Here is a 16,081-nt window from a genome sequence, read left to right as displayed (position 1 = left end):
ACGAACAACCTAAGAAGCTTCGCGGCGAGTTTAGTTTGCTGATAGCAATAGATCACAAAGCCGGACTCGCCAAGTACGGACATACTCCCCTATACTCACTCTAACCACCTCCTGTAAACCTGAATACACCGTTCCTCGAATAGCGTAAAGCTAAAGTACACACCTGCGGTGGTAGTCTAACAAAAGAAGGCAGTAATGAAGGGATGATGATTTTTAAAGGCGTAAGGGAAGCTTTGACCAGAGACCACCATCAGGCACAAGGTAGCTTTCGTAAGGTGGGATCATAGGCCCATTTCCTAAGCATTTCACCCAAGAGAAGCCGAGCACCATGCCAGAGGAAAGCTTCTACCCACTGTATCACAAGTGGGCACCCGGCGGCGCTGGGGATCGAACCTCGCACCTCCCCGCATATGAAGTACTCAATAAGTTCGCAATCTTTTTCCAAGGTGCCACTGCAAAAACAACAGTTCGCAACCTTCCCCAAAGTTGATTTTCATTTTTTTCACATAAACGGATAACCTTATGGGCACATTATTTGAGGCAGACGGTTAGGAGCTGAAAGGAGATGCTTTCACTTGCCCCTGATGATATAACGCAAAAATTCGGCAGAGGCGCTTGATAATGCTCGCGTGTGAGAATGCGAAAGCACTGAGTCATGATACGTTGCAGAATGATTATGAGTCATGACTATGATTACGCGTCATGACTACGGACACTTTGTACAAACTCTATACACCTTACATTACGTTATCTGTAAAGTGCCGAGTCATGATACGTTGAAGAATGACTATAAGCCATGACTTTTATAGGTCACAGTACGCTACATTTCATCATTCATGACTACACACGTTCGCTTACATGTGTTGTGACATCGTATTACGGCGTACTGCATCATCCGAATATCGTGCCATGGACGGCGGCGGACGGCTTTTGTGCCAATGTGAGATATAATGCTTTCGCATTAAGAAAATTAGCGCAAACCGATGCCTGAACTGAGCAGGAACACAAACATTATTCAGTAACGACTCAAAAAGCAACTGCAATGCAATTATTGTCAGCGTGTAACAAACTGTAATTCACAACAAAGGTGTAGTTACTTTTAATGCTGTATAAAGGGAAGCTATACAGCTTTCACACTGAAACTTCTTAGTTGAAGCAAAATTCGTTCTGGCACAGGCATCGAACGCAGAATCACCGCTTCTCCGCGGCAGTCACTCTACCAACTATAGTCGGATACAACTTAAGTCTGCAGTGAGGCTCCGCCCACATTCAGAACCGTCGCACACGAATTCTTCCACCACAAAAAAGTAGTCCGTAGTTAAAACATTTCTCGTTACCTAAACAAGAAACTAATCACAAGAAAAAAATTATAAGCTCTAGAATTTTGATACCTGGCTCGTTTAATAAAGTCAAACATTAAAAAGCCGATTTTGTTTACTGTTGTGATTGGCTGGCGGGGTAATACACGAAGCCACGGACCATGGCACAGTGTTAGCAACTGCTCTTTTTTTTTTTTTAAGTTGTATCCTACTATAGGCTAACCAGGACAGCTAGCAGACGGTAGGACGAAGCCGAATTGATCGAAAACTCGAAGCTGGAACGATTTTGTATTTCAGTTTAACCGCTTGCCAGTAAAAGCAATTATCGACGCAATTCAACTGCGCGCAAGGAGTATTCTGCACCGTTGTGATTCATATGCGCCACACCGCCTCTTTTAGATGAGTATAACAGGTAGATTAGATCTACAGGCCGCGCCAGTTATATCCGGCAGCCACCATCCTCTTCCCCCTTTTGAATCGATGGGCACGGGCCAATATAAATGGCGGCTGCCTTGACCCCTTTAGCGCGAGCCCTTGAAGCAACGTCTTGAATCGTTCTTATCGCACTTCGGGACGCCTCATTTACGTACCCTGCTGCGCTAAATTTAAAGCGGAGCTTACAAAGACTCGCTCCTGTGCTCGGCTTTCGCGAGGGCTGCGGCGAGGGGTTGCGTGTGTTTTTCCGGGCCGCCTCTCCGTCTACTACCTGTGAACGGTGCTCCGTGCCGAGTGTCAGCGCGACTGGAATTTGAAATAAGGGACAAACCTCCCTTCTTCCATGTCACTCACTGAACGGCGTATACCGCCGTATACAGGCTATCGTTATGGCTGGAAAAAAAAATGAGGACTTAGGAGCACGTTAGAAACTGGATACGTTTATTGTACGGTATATTCCATTCGGCGAACCGGAGCAGCTCTCCGAACCCGCGAAGGAGCAAGATATCTAGGGAGTCTAGGGACCGTGCCGTTGTAGTCCAGTCAGAACTCAGAATCTGAATCCAAATCGCGCATTCAAACACGCTCTTCGATTTAGCGGAACAAGATAACTAGAGCTCCGAATCGCAGATTGGAATACCTCATTAGAAAACGTTGCATGATAAAATGGGATATTTGTATGGGGAGAGGAGAGTTGAAGGAAAGAGGGAAAGAACAGACGCGCGTCGCAACAACCGCGGCCGCCGAAGCAACGACGCCAGCTGTAACAGATATCCCCCACCGCCCCCTTTTTCGCCTCCCTTCCAAGAGTAGAGCATTTATACTTGTGTGCGCGCGTGGGGAGAGGAGAGTGGCGTATCTATGCTCCAAGCGACCCAGTGGAGTTCATTTTATTGCAGCAGGTCGCGCTATTATCTGTTAACCCCAAATTTTGTACCATTCAGCTGCCCGAATTTTGAACCAGTGTCCGGAGAGCCTCGCAACCGGTATGATTAACGACCTGTGGGTCACGCATGCTGGCTGGGGTACACGGCCTCTCTTTCGAGCATCTGCAGTCTGCCGAACGGAAGTGACGCCCCGGAAGTAGAGCAGAACGCTTTGCGACTGGAGTCTTAGTAGCAGTCTTTCCAATGTGTCCCAGACTTTTTTTTTTTCAGCGACTATTTGCGAAGGGTGGGGAACGCCTTCGAACGATGAACACCGTTGTTATTACGACCGCCACAAGACACACCCACCCGAAATACGCACACGTGGAGCAGTGGTCGCACAGGCGTGTGCGTGCCGACATTGCTTCCCGCGTAGTTTGTTCCGCCATGCTTCTCTCCCACGAAGGGAAAGAGGCGCGAAAAAGATGTGGCCTTTTTATTCTTATTTTTCTATCTTTCCTCCTCCCTTACCATGCAGCCTTTCTTTTTTTTTTTTCGTGCTATTGTTTTTAAGCGTACAGCCTTCGTCAAAAGCAAGGAGACCAAAGGATCTGTCTCTCAACCTTGCATAGCCGGATACAACTGAAGTCTGCAGCGAAGCTCCGCCCACATTTAGAACCGCCGCACAGAATTCCTCCACGGCGAAAAAGTAGTCCGTTGTTGAAACTTCTCTTGCCACCTAAACAAAAAGCTAATTACGAGAAAAAAGTTATAAGCTTTAGTATTTTGATACCTGGCTTGTTTATTAAAGTCAAACATTAAAAAGCTGATTTGGTTTACTGTTGTGACTTGCTAGCGGAGTAATACAGTACGCCGCGGACCGTGGCCCACTGTTAACACCTTTTTTTTTTTAAGTTGTTCTCCAAGTGGGCCGATAGGCCAGCCCGGGGCAGAAATACATTTCCCGCAGAACTGCTCATTATACTTTCGGAACTCGCTTTAGACCCGACACACACCATCAAATTTCTTCATAAAATTTCCGTGAATCGCCGCGTGAAACGCTTACAAAGCTAATACTGCAAGACAACCTGCTGCATACGGTCTGTAGAGAAACCTGGACAACTGGACTGCAGCATATTTATACAACTTGAAAAAAAAAAAAAAAAAAACAGTTGGTAACGATGTGCCATGGTGCTCGGCGTCCTGTGCGACTCCGCTGACGGACCACAGCAGTAAAATCTGAATCAGCTTTTTAATGTTTGACTCTGTTAGACAAGCCAGCGGAATAAAAAAATATCGAGCTTATAGTTTCATCTGGTGGTTAGATTCTTATATATTTATCATGTTTATATGTAAATAGATGTATTGTCAGTGTACCCCTCCCCCTGTTCTTTCTACTATCCCCTCCCTTCTTTCATTTCACTTCTACACTCTGCCTGCTAACCTTCATTTCCGCTGCCCCAGCTCAGGTGCTTGCAGCCGCGATAGCAGATGCCGGAGTAGCAAAAAATTCTTTCACCTTCCATATTCAATGCAAATAAAAGCCACTACTCCAACGACCTACTTTTTTGTTGCGGGAGAATTCTGTGCGGCGGTCCTGAATGAGTGCGGAGCTTCACAGCAGAATTATGTTTTATCCGACTATAGCGACGTAGCAAGGAAGAAATAAAGGAATAACTCATAATATTATCATCACCAAGAGTATAAATCGGTAGACGTGTGGCGTTCCAGACCGAAACTACGGCGAATCGAACTAAGGGTACCAGATGGAACGAAAGTTAGTGTATGTCCAGACATTTCCAGCTCTCTTCTGGGTAAATCGTCCCCATATTACTGAGTCGTAAACATTCACAAGATGGCAACCGAGAGATCCGATGTTGTTAAACAAACCACCAAAAAACGGCAGCTCCTTCCTGCAGCTGGACACACTCGACTTCGTTTTCCTTTATTATCCAAGAAAATAAAATGGTAGAGTAATGTTTGCGCTCTACATGACACATAGAAGGTCTACGCGTCGACGTTTTAGTGCAACCCTCAAACCTGACTATGTGTAAGTAACCCCGAGTTACCATATACCACCGTGATTTCTTTTTGCTTCTTGAGTTTCCCACCCTTCTCAAATTTGAGCGATGTAAGGAGCCAAGTGTTTATTTTGGCTTCGTTCCATTAATATTAAAAGCTTATGAATAAACTTTCGTTTTTCCTTTTTACTTACAGATACGTGACTCATCTCAGACACAGTTACTTCGAAGTAATTCAACAAAATTCGGCCGGCATAAAATATCAGGTTTCACAATCACTCGCAGCTGCTGCTGGTGACACTGTTTGTTTTGATTTCCAGTGCGCAGGATCGCCACGTGCGCATTCAAAGCACCATAAAAAAGAAATGCGTCGTTTTACCTCGAACCTCCTAAAAAAAAGACCCTACAAAACCCTCTAGAGGCCCTAGAAATGTGTCCTAGGCACTCCACTGTCCCGCCGACCACGATAGTACTTTTGACTTGATTGCGATGTAACAAGTGACCATGGACGTTAATATTAAATCAGCGTCGGAGTACGGCTAACAAAACCTCCTTCGTGGCCTTTTTTTTTTACTTCTTGTTTACTTTTTCCCGTACACGTGCAGCTACGACTGGCGGCGCCGTTAACGAAACCTGTTTTGACTTTCAGTGCACGGGATTTCCGCTTGCTCTGTGCAATGCCAAAAAACGTGCGTCGTTTTTCCTTTCGCCTCTGGAAAAGTCCCTAGAAGAAGCCACTAGGGACTCTACAAATGCTTTCTGGGGAATGCAGTGCTTCTACTGATTCGCCGTTAACCACAGGCCTTAATATTTTAAATTTGAGACGAAGCATGCAACTCTTTCCAGTTTTTTGTTTCTTATTCCGAAACTATAGCCTGTTGGTAGCCATCTCTGGTACGGAGGTATTGTTCGCGTTACGTTACGTTATACGCCTAAGGCTGAGACGAGTGTCTGACCACATGCAGTTGACCTATACAAAGTAAAAACTGCGGAGTTTTTCCACCGCCAATTACGAATCCTCATTTGCTGCAAAATATAGACTTGCGATCGATCAAGTTAAATGGCCTGTGCGGGAACGCTTGCAAGCTCTCGTCAGAGGAGGTGATGCCAGACGAAACTTATACTGACTCTGTCGTGGGAATGATAGATTTGGAGTGAAAAGCGTTTTTGAATGATTGCACAATGACACAGCGCTACTTGAAAGTGTTTAGACTAGCCTCACGTTACAGGTCCTCCTTTTACCAGACGAAACCAGCGATTGTTTCTTGTCCGAGCATTTAGGCTAGCCGCGGTTCTCCTTTACTCACTAGAGTCAAAAACTATTTTGTTTCCCGACCTGCGGCAATGGAATGACATCGCCGGGTGCATTACTGGGATTGAAATGATAGATTTAGAAATAAAGCATTCTAGTGACCCCTTCCAGTTGACTTAAACAGCCTTTATTTTTTTTCTTTCTTCTTCGCTCCCTTTTCTTTATGCTCATGTGTGTTCAATGCAACGCCATAATTTAAGAAAACAGCTCCGACACCTCCATGCTGTATCGGCTTTTATGCGAAAAAGCAAATAAACACCTCCTTATACGAGCCAATCGCAGAATCTTCAATTCCCTCTGTTTTCCGTTCGCCAGGTGTGTTTCTGCTGGTGGAGTAATCATGGAAAGTAGCCCATGTGAGATGCTCGTGCCAAGTTCTCCTCTGCCGACTCATCCGGCACGCATTACACGCTCGCTACGCATCGGAGTGGAACATTTCTTGTTTCAGGTGCAAGGAATTTCGCTGCTCGCGTACAACCGCACAAAAACAGCGACGAAGGTCGTCTCCGAGCGGCACACACAACTATCTCTGCACAGCAGAAGCAAAACGCAAAAACTAGCTACGCGCTTGGCGCACCTACATTTTTTACGCGCCAAACATTCCACTTTCTACACGTAAAAAAAAAGAAAAAGGGGCAAGGGCACATACACGATGCACAGGGTGTATAGAGCGCATAAGTACAGGGTCCGTCAAAAGTTCCAAGGCCACAGGGTCTGCTTTCAAGCGGCGTATACTGCCACTTACGATAGCATCAAAGACATCAAGGTTCTCTTGGTGAGAATAGTACTTCTACTATCCTCTACAGAGATTTTTGGCTCCAGGGGTGTCGTAGCTGCGCAACTATAGCGCTCTAAAGCAGACCCTGTGGCCTGGGAACTTTTGGACGACCCTGTACATCGGCGAGCATTCGAACCGTCCACTGTCGTAACGTTGCACACGTGGGCCGATACGGATACAAAATTAAACACAAACTTCCAAGAGGAAGGTGGAAAAAAAATACGAAAAGAAGAGATACTACTGTCGCAACGCAGAGTAGAAATAGAAGGCGGGCAGTTTCGGCATCGCCTTTATTGTGTCTGTCACCGAGTGTCGCAACGCCAGTCGCTGTCGGCGCCCGGCACCAACGAAATAGCCAATACACACACTAGAGTCTTGCGCACAGGCCCCTCGCATACGGAGGGAAATCACCCGCGTCGCGGCGCGACTTGGTTATGTTTCACTGCTTGAGTTCTTTTTACCGCCTCCTTTGACGACACTCCTTTTCACGGCAGCAGCGCGCTCCCTTATCTGCCGTGCCGAGGCGCGACGTGCCCGGTTTCAAAGTGGCCGCAATCAGGCAGCATCACGCAAGGCAATACACGCCGGCGCGACGCCGCATGGCGTACGGACCAACGACGTCTCCGATCCGGACGGAGTAGGGGAGTGACGCAGTGAAACGACCACGTACTCGAGCCACGATCGGTGACGTTCGTCATCGGAACAGAGTACACGTCGTGACGCCAGAGAGAGCGCTCTTAACGGCGCTTGTCATTCATACTGCCCCGACGTCTGACACGCACGCATCGAAAGGGGGAAACCGCGCCGGAACCACACATTGCCGGCAAAAGAAACGCAAATCGGCGACTGCGCGTGGGGTTGCTGCCCAGTAGTCGAACACTGTGGACAGCTTAGCGATCACAGTGAAGGGCAAGAAATAAATAAACGCACAGCACACGCGCACAGACACACACACTTGCCCGAGAACCAGCGAGCGGCGTGCAATGGGAGGCTTTTTTTTCACGGCGCACGTTGGAGTTTCCCATGGGCGCTCGCGGCGGCCGACAGCGCTCCGTCGGTCAGCGCCGATTGCTTACCCTGGGTTTGCTCGAACCGTCGAGAGCCTTACGGTCCCTGACGTAAGGCGAACCGGCCTGCTTCGAAACCAGGCCGGGCGAATCTTGGAGCTCCACATCGAAGCGAGTACTTGGCTCCACGTCGGCCATGTTGCGTCGGTTCGCTGCTCCTCCAGACAGTCCGGTCAGCCGGCCGAATAACGGTAGCTCTAGGCGGCCACGGAGCCTGGGTCACACGAGGAGAAAGCGCAGAGTTTCGAGCTGCGGGGTTAATGACCGCTTCTGGGGTCCTCACTGGCCTGGTCAAAGCTCGGGACGTCCACCATCGCACTCCGACAACGACCGGTGCTCCGCCAAATGCGCTCGCCTCCGACGCGACGAAAAGGAGAATAAAAAAGAAAGGTTGGTCCTCTCTCTTACTCGCTTCTCTCTGCCTCGTACGCCACGCCTCTCGCCTCTCTCTCTCTCTAGTGCTCCTCACCCGCTCCGCCACTTTCTCTCCACCCGAAGAGAAGCCGCCGCATGTGTGTGCGTTGTTTTCTGGGCAGCTTTGAAAATTAGCACGCTCTCGAAGAGGAGCAAACAACCTGGGAGAAGTGACAAGCGGAGCTCTTGACACATACACCGTTAACGGGCGGAAACGTGGGAGAAGTGCTGACTGCTGTCGAGCGCGCCAAAAGACGTTTTCAAACTTGGGTGAGCGTCGATAATGCCCTTTGTTCGGGCTTGAGCGTCGCTTCACCATCTGCAACGGCTCGAATGTGTTGCTCCCGGAGGTGTCAGCGGTAAGTACCGTGCATGCACCGCGCCTGAAGCTTGCATCTTTGTTCCCTCAATTTATTAATGACTCATCTGAGTGTAGTGGAGGGACAGTAGCTATAACGTACGCGTGTTTAAAAGCGCCGGCAAGTTGTGATCCGCCATTAATAGCCACAAAGTAGTAGAAGACCCTGTTGTGTATGCAGTTTGCTGCTGCTTACGTGCTGTGCTGAGCTACATTTGAGGTGCTACAGCGCTGTTCACTTAGGTTGTTCATGCATGTTTCATTTTTATTAGTCTAAATGCACTGTCGACGTAACTGTAGACATCCGTACGGCTTGCTTTATGAATACGAAATGACGGACGGACGTTCTGCGCCTCTTGATTACGCTCGGAAGCTCCCGTGCCAACTGTACTTGAAAACGATGCTAAATTAAAGGACGATCATACGGCGACACCTGCTGTGTGGCCATTCGCGAGCAAAATAAAGCAAAGCAACAAAAAGAACGAGGGGAGCTGGGGGGGCGGAACGTCACTTCGAACAACAACCCGTGGCTGGCAGAGTCATTCTAATCAAGCAGAGCTTCAGAGCGTCGCATTTGCGTTTTTTGACGCCATTGCTTGTTATCTTTATGTCTGCTAGCATCCATGTTGAGTTATGTGGGTCTTTGTAAAACTGATTATCCGCCTAAACAAACTCATCAAACATGAACTCTGCGTCCCACGCTTTCTCTTTTGTAACCATGGCAACACCATCATTTTCCCCGCTGCTTGGCCTCCCTGTGGTCGCAGTGTTGCAGTGGAAATGTTCATCCGAGCTTTCAGTGCGGTCGCTTCGTCGAGTGCTTTGCCTCTTCAGTGTATTCGAAGTCAGTCTTATAATTTGTGCTTGTTTTTGTCTCCGTCGCGGCATAATTCATTAGAAACTTTGCCGGTCTGTCCCCGTCAGATGTCGCGCAGCGAGTTATCGGGACTCCCTACTCGTCGCTAAGCCTAACGCCAGTGCACGAAAGAGACGTCTGGATGTTCCCGATGTATTCCCGTCACCAGCCCTCCCACCTGTTTTATTTCTGTTTTGTTTTGTCGGTAAGACTGCCAGCGTCGACTGTGCAAACTGATACGTTGCTTTCAGTTGTTTCTTTTGAAGTCGGGTCGCTCGTCACCCGGGGTACGGAATCCGCTCGGTAGGCGGGCGCGCTATCACGCCCCGCGGTGTCAGCAAACCGCGCCGACACCCTGTCTGCCTTTGTTTACTAACGCGACAGCCTAGCGACTTTTCAGAATTTTGTTCTATTCTCTCCCGCGTTTGTTTCTGTGCAGTATTTTAACTGGTGCAGGCTCTACGCGTGTTAATCCGGTTTCGGCTTTTAACAGTTAGGTGCGAGCGATCCCTGTCTCCACCGCTTAGGACGACCGATCGTTTTGTTTTCCGATATAGAAAAGTACAATGCCGCCTCGGGCTGGCTTTGCGAGTGGCAGTGTCATGAACTTTGCCGAAAACGCTCACTGCGGCTACGTGATGACCCGGCTGAGACAGCAGCAAGAGAAGGGGCGCTTCTGCGACATTGTACTGCACGTGGAGGGCCGCCAGTATCGGGCGCACCGCAGCGTACTGGCGTCCTGCAGCCCGTACTTCGACTCGATCCTGCGTATGCACAAGGTGGCCGTGGAGCACATCAGCATCTCGTGCCGCAACCACTCCGCCTTCCAGTCGTTCCTTCGCTACCTGTACTCTGGCTGCGTCAGCATCCACCGGGGAAACGTCGCCGAGCTCCTGCAGCTCTCCAATCACTTCCTCGTTTTCAAGCTCAAGAATTACTGCGCCGAGTACCTGGAGCGCAATCTCAACCTGGCCAACTGCCTGGCCATCAGGGAGCTGGCGGAAGCCAACAACGTCCCCACGTTGCTCAAAGCAGTGGCCAGTTTCGTCAGCGAAAACGTGGAAGACGTTCTCGGCGACCCCAGGCTGCTGCGGCTCGACAAGGAACGGTTTGTGGCCTTCATCTCCGACCGCAGGCTGTGTCTGCCCCAGGGTGCCCAGTTGTTGAACCTGGTGACACGCTGGGTTTCGCACGACCTGGAAGAGCGGGAAGGCTGGCTCCGACTGCTACTCACTTACATCGACTGGGCGGCCGTCGACCAGAACACACTATCTCACTGTCTAAGCCGTGACCCGGTGTTTAAGCTCAGCCGCAGATGCCTCCACTTTTTGCTCGAGACGCTAGAGAGTAATGCGGTGGAGGCGCCGAAGTGCAGTAGCGCAGAGAAGCAGCGAGAGCAACTCCGGCTGGAGTTCTCGCAGACACCCGAGAGAGACATGGAGAGTTTCATGAACCTTGCTGTCTCCGCAGCCATCGAAGCTCTGTGCGCGGAGATGTCGGGGGAGGCACGGGACTCGCCTGGTGCCGTGAGGTCGGCGGCAGAGGAGGACGACGAAGAGACGCTGTCGTCGGATGACTGTGGCGAACTCCTGGACGAAGATGACATCGGTGAAGGAGTGCTGGGAGTGGGTAAGTGATTGTCACACCGTGTCTCTAGCGCTGAAGCTCTCTGGAGCTCATGAAGCAAGCGAGTTACTCGAAGACAGTTCCCTGTCATTCAGTCGACTATGCAGTAAATTCACTGTCACTGCTACCATTTATGGTACCACTGGTGCAATGTTTATTTTTATTTGTTTTTTTAATGTTTGGCTCAGTTACACTGGCGACAGTGATATGGCTCATTCCACGAACGCGTGCTTAAGAGCTACGCTCTAAAATCGGAACATTCCTTTTCCCTTTTCTCGATTCAGCTTCTGGCGTCAGGACCAAAAAAAGGGCTCAATCGTCACTCTTCTGAAGTGAATGAATGGCGGTGTGGCCCAGTGTCAGGGATTCTCAAGCACACATTTTCTTGGCATCACTGCATTCGGCTTGAGAAAATGGCCAGTAGTGGCCCTGCCTGTATTTCCCTGAAAGTAGCCTATTTGTCATTGAGTCTGTTAATCTATCAATAAAGGCCAACTTAAATTTTTGCTCAGTATCCCTTTGAGGTGGGGACATGGCGTTGAAAGCTCAAGAAATAGTCAAAAAATAAACTTCTTGAAAATTGCTGTATCCACGTGTTTGCCGCACATTTTATCCTGTCCCGAAGTTTCACTGCTAGAATCGACGGGGAGGTACTGTGAAGAAATTGCTTCATGAACCACCAAGGCTCTCCATTGCGGGGTGACGCGCCAACAATGGGCATTTTTCTCAGTTGTGGGTTTCTGCCTTGATACCTACCTTGTGGAGCAGATTTCTGCAGTGTTTTATCTGTTTTGAACTCGTTAGTTTTGTTGCACTCCTAGGACCGTGGTGTAGGTCAGGACATTCTCTGTTTTTCAAATTTGTGAATTGTAAATTTTTCGTGTTAAGTTTTCTTCTCACTCTAGATATGCCAGCGAACGCTGCATCGCAAAAATTCAAAGCTAAAGTTTCTTTAAGAAAAGAATTCTAAGAATGTCTTGACCTGTAGTACGCCAGTAGTAATGCAGTGAATGTTGAACCACCAGCCCGCTGCCACATTTTGTTAGCTCTGCAGCCTTGTCATAAGATTCAGAGAAAAATCTACGTTATAAAACAATTTCCTGCAGATGTAACAGTGAAATTTTGTAAGAGTAGCCATGAAATTATTTTTGATATGCCGAAAGTTTCATGCAAGTACATCAAGAAATAGAAAAATTCTTAGTGAAAGTAGTCCTGGTTTCTGTATGGAAGAATTGCGACATGGCAAAGTTATCAGGGCATTGATAAAGGTTGTCTTAAACACTTGAACTATGCGCAGCAGAATGTTAGCCAATGGCCTAGCACAGCTCACAGAGTGTTGTTTAGGTGCCTTCATTCTTTAGGTAGCAAAAAGGCTGATGTTGATTGGATGCAGTTGCAAAGCCTGCCTTGATGATGCTGTGTTCCTGTGCTGGTCATGTCAGAAATGTCGACACATATGCCGACAAATGGCCACTGAAGCAATATTCTGCAGCATTACTATTCTAAAAGTGCTTCGATTTGTTCTATTGGTGTACTTATTCTAGATGTTTAAAGCTACCCAGTTTATAATTGTGTGATCTCATTCCTTGCATTATAGCTTCATTAATTGTCTCTGCTTGTCTCTTGCCTCATGTGCAGGGCAGAACGCAGGGCACTTGCATCAGCAGCAGGAACCATTGGAGGACGACAACAGCACGGAAGGTGAGAGCGACGAGAAACATCACATTCTGCGGAACTTGCTTGTGGGGAAGGCAGAAGTCGTCAAGACCTCCGAGCCAGATGCCACGACCGATGATTCGAGCAACGGAACGACGGGAAAGATGTCGTCCTCCATCTGGAAGGAAGGCGTCAAGTGCGAGCACTGCAGCTACATCGGCTACGGGGCAGCACGACTGGAGCAGCACGTCACCAAGGCCCACGCCAAGGATGTGACGTTCCAGTGCTCCCTCTGCGCCTTCACGTGCAAGTGGAACCGCGAGTACTACACCCACATGAAGAAGCACTTCAGCACCGACGGCCAGCCGCCTTACCAGTGCGACGCCTGCTCTTACAAGTGCGAGAGGATACAGCTGCTGCTGCTGCACCGCATGAAGCACACGGACGAGCGGCCATTCCATTGTGGCGCGTGCGACTACCGGTGCCGGCAGAAGACCAACCTGGTCGCCCACATGCGCAGTCACACGGGCGAACGCCCGTTCGTGTGCGACCTGTGCGGGCGCGCCTTCGCGCTCAAGTGCACTCTCGAGCAGCACCTGCAGAGCCACCGCAACGATCGCCCCTACCTGTGTGACGTGTGTGGCTTCACGGCGAAGTACCAGTCACACCTCATCTCCCACCGGCGGCTCCACACGGGGAACGTCTTCCGGTGCCAGTTTGCTGGCTGCACGTACGTGTCACCCAAGCGTAGCCAGCTGGAGGCCCACACGCGGACGCACACAGCGGTGAGGTCCCACGTGTGCGCCGTGTGCGGGCGCGCCTTCATCGAGCGCAGCCACCTTGTGCGTCACGAGCGAATACACCTCGACGACAAGCCGTTCAAATGTCACGCTTGCGACTACAGCAGCTCGCGACGGGACAAGCTCAAGGAGCACCACGAGAAGCACCATGGCGAGAACGCCACCGCCAAGGCTCCCTACAGGCCACGCAAGGCATCCAGTAACTCGGGTCAGATGCTGGTCGACTCGGCACAGCTCAACTTGGACGATCCCTACGCTTCGACAGACTCTCAGCTGGATTCGACCGACCCTGACAGTCGCTACCTCTTGGTGCAGATGCAAGCTTCTGGACTCTCTTTGTCACAGATTCAGGCACTTCAGTCGCAGTCTAGCTTGGACGATTCGTCTGGCATGATGTTCGTGGACCAACAAAGTCCGCTGCTCGATGCACATCTTGGTGACCTAGGCGTGGACACTCCAGAGGAGGTGTTGTCAGTGACACTGAACGAGCCGCTGAACTCTTCCTCCGAGATGAGTGCCACCTCCTCGGAACTGAATAACCTCAATTCATTTATGGCGTTCTTTTAGTTCTATTTACAAACTCTTGAACATGCCGGTTACGTGTCTTTGAAATGCTCTGCTCCATTGTTACAATCAAGGCTGCTTTGCTGTTCGAAGATGTGCACACATAATTAACGTCAGCCTCGGCTAGCATTTCGGAGATGGGAACATATTTCCTTTCCATTTGCTGGAGTGGTATTAAGGTTCACAATGGCGATTTGCATGAACGTTATAGGACAATCCATCAGGAGTTCACTGGCTTCTGTGCGAAAGCGTCTGTGACAACATCCCAACTGTAATCACTAGACTAGATTTAAGCGTGCTGTAGTGCATCTCTGCTATGTCTGTCATCCACTCTTCTTGGTGGCTGGTACAGACTTGGAGCTAATTCAGGCTTGCTTTTTGAAGCTTGTTCTATGCCAGGTGCCACGAGCTTTCCAGGTGTTGCAAATCAACTGCAGTGCTATGAAAACAGTAGCAACACTAGTCACAACTAGTAAGCATGCCTGGTGGCACTATTGAAATGCTGTGGTCTGTTCAGCTGTATGCTCAGAAGTGGTTCAATCTTTAGCTTTGTCAGATTGAAGGAGGGACTGCAGCTTCGCTGTTTTGTGTGTCGTTGGCAAACCATGCTTCACGTGTCTACCATCACAAATTTCGTGGTGGACTGGAGAATTTTTCCAGGGGCTGTCTCCAAGTATGGTAGTATGGTTGAAGAGAAGCCTGTTTCAACCAACTGTGTGGAAGCTGCTTGCCATAATTGCCGTTTTGTTATACAAGGGTGCGGTTTTCCGACACCAACAATGGGAATTGTATCTTTGTGCCACGACACACTGTCACGTGACAGCCTTTGTGGAAAATATACAGGCAACTGGGTTTGGTTCTGGGCCAGGCAGTATAGCTCATTTTGTACCTCCATCGTTCGAAATCACTAAGGTAGAAGCAACTCCTAATCCTGCCCCATCCAAACTCCATAGGACTTCCACGAGTGCTGTGTTCATAAGCCCTGCTGCAAAACTCATGGACTGTATGTTTTGGACAAAGGCTACATCCCATTCTGTGGAGCTTTTGCTGTGGAAAGTTAGTAATATTCTGCCTGTGTACTCTCTCGGAAGTGATGCTCGAGCTGCAGCCTTGAGACTGCATTACAGTAATACTGTAGGGGTGGTTTTGCTTTCAGTCTGTATGCTGAGCTGGTGGTACGTGACATATGTTGTTCATACACAAACCATGCAACGTTTGCCAGCAATTGCTGGCCTCGCCTTGCAGCCCTCATTGAAAACCAAAGCGCCACCACTTGAAATGCAGTGGTGGTCCATTAGTTCACATCATTCTTATATACATAGGGGGCTATGGCGTGGCATAGACAAGCACGAAAGGACTGTAGAAGACGCTGTCTGCTCTGTCTTGGGTTCATACTGCATGCGCTGCACTCAGGGAAGCAGCAGGCAGTGGCTTTCATGCGTCTGCTGTTTGGACAAGCCGTTTGCACAGGTCTGCAAGTTGGCGGCTTGCACTCGTGGATATTTCTTTGTGGCCAAGAACAGTTATTCTCGAAGTACCGCTGATGCTGTGCATAGCAGATGCTGCAAAGTGGGCTTATCTTAGCAAGAAAACTTTTAAATGTTTGTCTCATAAGTGTCTCCATTCCACAAACTGTTGCCAAGCCTTTTCTGAGCTCTCACAAGTCAGTGCTCCCAATATGGAATGTCTGGGGCCCTTTCCTAACCTGACTAAAGCAACATGAACTGGCTGTCAGAGGATTTTCTTAGTTGAGAGCTACAACATTAAAACTCAGCATTGCTAAAGCCATGCAACACTGCGGAAACGAGCTAGTTCCCGTTTACCGGGCTTTGTACTCCAAGTTGTTCCTACTCAAGAGCACCACACAGTTACCCAGCTTCCTAGCTGTAGTATACCTATGTATAGTTTGCTGCCATGATTGTTGAGCTGGTTGCTGCTAGCCAATCACAGGCAGCGAACTAGCCATTCACAAACTGTTGTGCTCATAGACTCTTCCAGTCTGTGAAGAA

The 16,081-nt window shown here is 49.1% G+C and overlaps 2 protein-coding genes across 4 annotated transcripts in view; one reads left to right on the top strand and one right to left on the bottom strand.

The window, feature by feature from the left end:
* The window catches only part of LOC149335264 (adenosylhomocysteinase-like 1), a 266,601-nt gene extending 258,418 nt beyond the window's left edge, over window positions 1-8,183 (bottom strand). For both annotated transcript variants that reach the window (XM_089551926.1, XM_089551928.1), the window contains exon 1: window positions 7,808-8,183. The gene's annotated coding sequence lies outside the window, so the exon portion shown is untranslated. The remainder of the gene's footprint in view (window positions 1-7,807) is intronic.
* Window positions 8,184-8,212: 29 nt separating this feature from the next.
* On the top strand, window positions 8,213-14,162 carry LOC149335263 (uncharacterized). Of its 2 annotated transcripts, XM_089551919.1 has the most exons (3): window positions 8,213-8,571; window positions 10,079-11,055; window positions 12,691-14,162. In XM_089551919.1, the coding sequence occupies exons 1-3, from the start codon at window positions 8,546-8,548 to the stop codon at window positions 14,073-14,075; spliced, it is 2,388 nt and encodes a 795-aa protein (XP_089408045.1). In that variant the 5' UTR covers window positions 8,213-8,545; the 3' UTR covers window positions 14,076-14,162. The 2 variants fall into 2 exon arrangements, with proteins under 2 accessions (XP_089408045.1, XP_089408044.1); XM_089551918.1 differs by lacking the exon at window positions 8,213-8,571 and having other exon boundaries at window positions 8,616-11,055.
* The last annotated feature ends 1,919 nt before the right edge of the window (window positions 14,163-16,081 follow it).

Source organism: Amblyomma mixtum, chromosome 7 (genome assembly GCF_055824585.1).
Source record: "Amblyomma mixtum isolate Tamu chromosome 7, ASM5582458v1, whole genome shotgun sequence".
NCBI classification, from domain to species: Eukaryota; Metazoa; Arthropoda; class Arachnida; order Ixodida; family Ixodidae; genus Amblyomma; species Amblyomma mixtum.
The sequence above is the reverse complement of the archived record's forward strand: the minus strand, read 5'-3'. Positions and strand labels throughout refer to the sequence as shown.

Excerpts from the sequence above, each read along its gene's own strand:
- LOC149335263 (XM_089551918.1), top strand. The coding sequence starts at position 9,993 with ATGCCGCCTCGGGCTGGCTTTGCGAGTGGCAGTGTCATGAACTTTGCC. Across the intron at positions 11,056-12,690 it reads TGAAGGAGTGCTGGGAGTGG|GGCAGAACGCAGGGCACTTG; the intron begins GTAAGTGATTGT and ends CCTCATGTGCAG.